This window comes from Empidonax traillii, unplaced genomic scaffold (assembly GCF_003031625.1).
Source record: "Empidonax traillii isolate 1590-97213 ecotype Southwest subspecies unplaced genomic scaffold, ASM303162v1 scaffold94:size1391941, whole genome shotgun sequence".
In the NCBI taxonomy this organism is placed as follows: domain Eukaryota; kingdom Metazoa; phylum Chordata; class Aves; order Passeriformes; family Tyrannidae; genus Empidonax; species Empidonax traillii.
In genome coordinates, this window is record NW_020955287.1 from 964,164 (window position 1) to 971,204 (window position 7,041).

The 7,041-nt window shown below is 45.1% G+C and overlaps 1 protein-coding gene across 3 annotated transcripts in view; it reads left to right on the forward strand.

Moving 5' to 3' along the window:
* Window positions 1–559: 559 nt before the first annotated feature.
* Window positions 560–7,041, forward strand: part of MIB1 (mindbomb E3 ubiquitin protein ligase 1) — a 73,511-nt gene continuing 67,029 nt past the window's right edge. For 2 of the 3 annotated variants that reach the window (XM_027881769.1, XM_027881770.1), the window contains exon 1: window positions 560–1,024. In XM_027881769.1, the coding sequence (XP_027737570.1) occupies window positions 796–1,024 (229 nt within the window). In that variant the 5' untranslated portion in view covers window positions 560–795. The remainder of the gene's footprint in view (window positions 1,025–7,041) is intronic. The other variant, XM_027881768.1, reaches the window with a different exon arrangement.

Genomic DNA, 7,041 nt, shown 5'->3' on the forward strand with positions numbered 1-7,041 from the left:
CCCTCTTTCCATTTAAAGCTTGCCATGGGTAGGGACACCTTCCACTAGACCAGGTTCTTGAGAGCCCCATCCATTTACCTAAGCTATACCGCGCACGGCTTCGTTGATCTAGTGTAATTGAAAATCCCTCTGCCACTGTAGGAGAGGCGATACGAGCAATTTGTGGACGGAGGAGGAGGGCGGTCCGGGAAGCCCGTCCGCAGGAACCGCTCCCGGCGCCGCCACCACCACATCACCTCAGCGCCGGGCGGAGCGGCGCCGCAGCCCCAGGCAGGGCTCCGCCATTCCAGAGGGAATCGCCAGGCTGAAGAGCTGGAGAAGTCGCAAGCAGCCCTGCCGGTATAGAGAAACAATCCCCTGTTCCCTCCTCCGCTTCCCGCCGTTCCCGCGGGCGCAGCCCCGGCATAGGAGCAGGGGATCGGAGCAGTTCCCGCCGCGGCTCCGCAGGGGGCGCTCCAGCGCCGCGCCCGCCGGCGGCGGCCGCGCATGCGCAGCGCGGCGGGGCGGGGGCGGCCCCGGCGGTCTCCCTGGAGCCGGCGCCGTCGCAGGTCCCGGATGTAGCGGCGGGAGCGGGGCCGCGGTGGGAGCGGGCGGGGGGCGCCGCCGGGGGCCGGGAATGGGCGCGTAGGGAGGCGGGGAGGGAGGAAGGAGGGAAGGAAGGAAGGAAACGAGCGAGGAAAAGAGCCGGACGGAGACTCCCGCCCGGCGCCCGAGGCAGCCGCCCCCATCGGGGTCCCCCTCCGCCGCCTGCGGGCTGCGCGCCCCCTCCGCCCGCCCCGGGGCGCCGCCGCCGGGATGAGCAGCTCGCGGAACAACCGGGTGATGGTGGAAGGGGTCGGGGCCCGGGTAGTGCGGGGCCCGGACTGGAAGTGGGGGAAGCAGGATGGCGGCGAGGGCCATGTGGGCACCGTTCGCAGCTTCGAGAGCCCCGAGGAGGTGGTCGTGGTGTGGGACAACGGCACGGCCGCCAACTACCGCTGCTCCGGGGCCTACGACCTGCGTATCCTCGACAGCGCGCCCACCGGTGAGCAGGCAGGGAGGGAGGGCAGGGACCCCCCGGCCCCGGCGGGTTCGGGAGCAGCGCCCCGGGGTGCTTGGGGAGGTGCTGGAGGGGATCCCCTCCCGGGGGCGGATGGCGCCCCTCCTTTCCCCTTTCCCGAGGTTTTGGGGGGAGGGCGGGAGTCATCCACCCTCCCCCTCCCTTCGCGTGGGTGTCCGTGTGCGTGTCCGTGTGTGTACGCGCGAAGTTGGGACAGATCGGTAGCGTGGGGCCGTGGGGAGAGGAGCTGCTGTCCCAGGACTGCTAAATTGGGGTAGACAAAGCAGAAGTGATCTGCTACAAACAGCGGGCTCCCGGTGTTCTTGGGGGGGAAAGGGGGGAGGGCACTGGAGAGAGGGAACCGAGAGGGGGATACGTCAAGGTTTGGGGTTGTTTTCACAACCCCACCCTCCCCTTCTTGAATTTATATTTTGGAGCGCTTTTTCTGAAAGGGCGACAGTCATTCTTGAGTCCAGTATAGGGGGGATTGCAGAAGAGAAGTGTAGCACCTTTTTGCTACAGATTACATTAAGTGGTTGAAACACGGTTTTGTCTTGTATTCTGCACGTTGCCTTTTATCTGTATTGCCAGACCTGCCTTAAAATAGCGAAGGTAGTGGGCGGGGGGAAAAGCACATTCTTTTAAATACCTGGCTGATACATGCGCTTTAAGTCCATTCATTTTGGACAATGGATTTAGATCTGCACTGATATTATGCGGCAGTGTTAGTGTTGCAAGCACTGCAGGGAAATGTTCATCTTAGCACCTCTTTTTACAGTGAAAACTCACAAAGAAAAGTATTTATATTGTTAAGTTTCATCAGAAATATAACAAGGCGATTTTTGGGCCAGGCAGGATTGCCTCATTAATGGGGTGATTAGACTGATTTGCTGAGGCACTTGGTTGTACTGCTTTTTTAATATGTCTTTCATTTAGAACATGATGAAGGGACCATCTTTGTGCCAGCCGTCTGTAATATTATAGCACTGGGTTGAAGCTAAAGGACTTCTGAGGAGGCAGAATCATGGAATTCATTCTAATTACAAAAAGTATTGCTAAGAAGAAAACCCTGCATATTGCATGGTGAACCTTTGAGATGGTTTTAATTTTTCTATGGCTGGGCACCTTCCTCTCTCCTGGCTTCGTGGTTGTTTTTTTGTTCTAGAGGGTAATGAGCTGGAAATGTTTTTGAAATGGACTTTAAAACAAGAAGTTAGGAGTAGTCTTGCAAGTTGTCAGCCCTTGTCTTGCAGACATTTATGCTTTGAAAGTTTACCTGCATTTGATGTCCTGTAGAAACCAGTGGGACTGCTTCTGCTTAGAGCTGAAGTGTATGCATAAATGCTGAATATGAACCTTGGATGCTCATTGTTCTGGCTCTGCTTGACGTATTTGCAAGCAGACGGTATCCGGTTAACTGCAGCTGGAAGCCTAGACTTAATACTCAGTTCTAACTGTTCCAACCCGGCTTGTGTTTTGGTGGGGTTTTGTTTGTTTGTTTAGTTGGTGGAGTTTTTTTGTGTGTTTTTTTTTTCCTTTTCCTTTTTAAAGTCTTTCTAATTTTCATTTCTGTTTATACTTTTGTCTTAGAATTTTCACTTCTGTTTCAGTATATATAATTCATGTATATTACTGTGGGGAAAACTCATAAACACTGCTGTTGTCAGACTTAGCAAAATGGTATTTCTCTTCCTGAGGTTTCTGGCCAACTTGTGCATCATCCTCATGGAACTGTTGCATGGAACTACCAAGGGCTGCTTTTTGCTAGAGGGAGTTACTTTTGAGGTCATGATTCCCTGGAGATAGGAAGAGTAAAAATGTGTGAAATAGTAGCAGCAAAAGAGCAAAGTTAATGGAGTTGGGATGCTGTCAGTTTGGAGGGAAATCTTGGTTTTACTACTAATTCACTTTGTAGTCTTGTGCAAATCTTCACCTTTTTGTAATGACTTATATTTTCTCCATGATAGTGACTATCTGTTGTTTGGATCAAAGGACTGACTTTGAATGATAGTTTGATACTATCTCTAGGGGCATTTACGCAAGTGGGATTAGGTGACAGGAATTTCTAGTGGTAGTATTAATAATTATGCTGTTGAGCAAGGAAATATAGAATGTGAGGTGGCCTTTTGTTTGATGATACTTAGCAGGGTGTGAAATCATGGCTCTTGTGGTTTAAAATTAAAAACATTATCTGGTTCATAAATTTACAGCCAGTAAAATCCAGTAAAAATGCAGTAGTAAAAAGCAAAATTAAATTGGCTGTCGTGGGGAGTTCTTTCTATGAGGTGTTAAAAACTGGTCTTGATTGTAAGTTCTTAAAATTGGTGCTTGCAGACAGAGTTGCTGCTTTGATGAGTTTGAGGCCTACACAGCCAGAAACAGTTGTGATGCGTCAGGAACTTACTGTGTTACAGAAGTTATGCTTGAAGCTCATCCCATTAAAAAAAAAAAAAAAGAAAGAAACTTGAGTTTGATACATGTGTTCATAAATATGTATATGCCATAACGATGCTTCATAGACTTAAAAAATATACCGTTCTTGTCTTTTAATGGTTGTAGGCTATTACCAGCATTGTGAGACTGTTAACTTCTTATAAAACTTAAATAGCCGTAGTACTGAGGTATTAGGACAGTCTTGTGCAAACTAAAAGCTCATTTATGATTTACATGAAGAATCTCTTGTAAGCTCTTTGCTCCAGATGTAGTCATCTGGGCAATGAGTGATTTGTGGTATGAAGTTTTGTGGTGTTCTGGCAGTGTCTACTAAGGTAGCTGTTTTAGCTGCTTCTTAGTGTGGTCATATTTACGTTGGCCAGCATTTTTTAAAATGAGACAGAGTGATTGAGAGGGATTGCTAAACTAATGATCTGAAAGAAGTGAGATTTCAGTTAGAAGAAAGGAAACTTCAGGTAGGCCCTGTATAGTGGGTTCCTCAATGGACAAAGTGGTGGGATGTGATACATCAGCAGTGGAGTGGAGTTGCTCGATTACTTGCAAATAAATGCTGTTATTTCTGTGAGGTAGCCTTTTGCCAAGATCTAGGAGTCTTGAGTGTCCCCTTTTTCTGGTAGTTTTGTGGAAAGGAAACAGAATGGAGTAGTTTTTGGAGTTGTTGAACAGAAACTAGAAGAATATAAATCCAGGCTGTATATTTAGAAGGGAAGGCAACCTTTTGCCAGAGGTAAGGCAAGAAAAGTAGCCAGACAAGTAGCATGTTTGTAGAGAGCACACCTGGCTACGTTCGCATAACATTCATGAGCATTACAGGAACTTTTTGTTTATTTTCTTTCTGAAGATTTGCTTGGAAGCAAAATTCGTCATCCATTTCCTCTTTTATGTGGTTGGTTCAAAATAACAATGTTATTTTCTTAGTGAAAATATTTACCCAATTATGTTTGACCAAGGGAAGGCGGCACAGGAGGTCTAGAAATGGAATCTTGATGTGAAATTATTCCATGGCTAGAATGTGCATCAGTGCAACATGGAAAACATAATATGCTGTATTCTGCTAATATTGAAAATTTAGGTGTTACGTATTGAAGGGCTGAGTGGCTTTCTGTATTTGTATTAATAGTTTTTTGTAACCCGATAAATTGTATAATTCATCATGAGGTCTTACATGTTGGAGTATTTTAAAAGGCAGACCTGCATATTTGTTTATTTGTTCTTGCTTTTAGCACATCAAATGTAACTTAAGGCAAATTGTCTTAGCCAAGATTTTTTAGAGGCTATTTGTAAATACTTACAGGAGTCCTCACAAGTTAAAAAAAAAAATCAAATAACTTCCTTAGCAGTGGTACTTGGGAGGCCTGTTTTTTAAATAAATATATTCTTTTACCGCGCCCTTCCCCCATGTCTCCTACACAGTAATCCTCTTCCTCCATGCGTATGTTGTGATATTCTTACCAGATAGGACACATGCTTTAGCAAGTCTGGCATTTTATGTTTATAATAATAATAATAATAGGTCAGCTGGCTGCTTCCAAACAGTGTATTTAATAGATTGTTATGTTTGTGGGAACACTGATTTGAGTTTGCATGCAGTTTGTCGAACTCTAACTGGTTAATCTCTAAGAATTCTTTTTTTTCAGTTTGCCTGGAGTCTGGCTGTAGTGTAAAAGTTGTCTGGAGTGGAAGAATGGGCAGAACAAAACATTGCTATTGCTTTTTAAATTGGGGTGTAAATGAATCAATTTTCTAAGTAGTTTATGGTATCCCTTACCTGTTGGTAGTGTTATTATTATGGTACAGAGGAATTTTGGCTTATTAGAGTTCTGTAGAGAGTAATAATTCCATTGGAAAGCAGATTTTGTTGGTTCTCAGATGTAATTGAAGTCACTATTGGTGTCTTCTGTGCTTAACAGTAAGTGATGTGGATACCCCTTGTTCATCTTATTTCACTGTTGAAATATCCTTTTATTGGACAGCTGTACATTGCTAGCTCATTATGTTTAGTACAAAAGAGCTGTTTGTAACAAATTCAAATAGCAATTTGAGCAGCATTGTTTCTATTTTCTTTCACATTTGCAAGAATGAACATGAATTTAAAAAACTTGTAGGAAAGGGCTGTAAAATTGGTGTATAAATGAGAGGTGACAGAGGAATGGTGGGCTAAGTAATCCAGGGAGGATTTGGGAATAGTTGACAAAAGTAAAGATAGCGATGGTAGGGACATAAAGGTAGAAAACTAACATGAAATTAAAATAGTAAAAAATATTAATGACAAATGAAGATCAGGAATACTGGATTTTATGGTGTACTGAGGTTGAAGGGACCTTAGGAAATGGCAGCTATTTAAAAGTAATTAGGCATGGTGAAAGTACACTTCTCGTTTTCTGGATTCTTTTGGGTTTCTTTAGTGCAGATGATACAAAACCTGATTCATTTTGAAATAACCTACTTCGAGGAAATTTTGAAGAATAGTTAGAGGTTTAGTGTTTTCATTATCTCAGTTTAGAGAGCTAAAGTGCTCTTTTGGTGCACACCTGGTCAGCTGCAGGGCTGCTCTTTGAATTCTGAAGTTTTTACGGCACTTTAATTTATTCCAGTAGTTTAATGAAGGCATTCTTTCCTAATAGAAACTTTGTAAAGTTTGTGTTTCTCAACCTTTCTTAAACAGCCTTGCTTTCAAAGAGCGGAAGCAGTTTGTGACAGATACTGTTTGCATTTGGGTCAGGATTTTAGTTTGGCTCCAGAGCCCTAGACTTGATCCAGTCTCCTGATTGTTCTTGTATATTGTGCTTTGATTTACTTCAGGGGGTGGTCTGGTAGCACATAACCTACTTTGGTTTTTGGTGAAAGTAAATTGAAATATGTGGTCTCAAGGCTGATTTCTGGTAGAGCCGAGCGAGTCCGAAACACTAGGATTACAGTTTCCTTCCCTCCCTCCAAGTGCAGGTACTGCTGCCCTGAGGTCTTCAGTAGTGAGCTTTGGTGTGTAGATAGTTACTGAGTAGATGGAGACCACAGTGACGCAGGTTGTCCCCTTCCAGCCACAGTGGAGCAGGGATCTCACTGCAGCCCGTGGGGGACCCCGTGCTGAAGCAGATGGATGTGCCCTGAAGGAAGCTGCAGCCCATGGAGAGCCCACGCTTGAGCAGTGTTTTCCTGAAGGACTGAAGCCTGTGGAAAGGACCTATGCTGGGGCAGGGAAAAAGTGTGAGGAGCTATGGAGTGACCATAACCCTTCATTCTCATCTTCACCAAAAGGGTTTTCAAGCATTGGAACAGGCTGCCAAGGGAAGTGGTTGAGTAACCCTGCAGGTATTTAAAAGACATATAGGTGTGGTGCTTAGGGACATGGTTTAGTGGTGGACTTGTTGGTAAGTTAATGGCTGGACTCAGTGATCTTGAGGGTCTTCCAACCAAAATGATTCCATGATTTTGTCTACCATGGGGAGAAACAGGGAGATAGAGGAGTTTGGAATGAAGGAATGCAGTTGTCTCGAGGGAGAAGATGTTTTAGTTTTTGTCTTCGTCACATCCTCTTTTTTATTCAATTA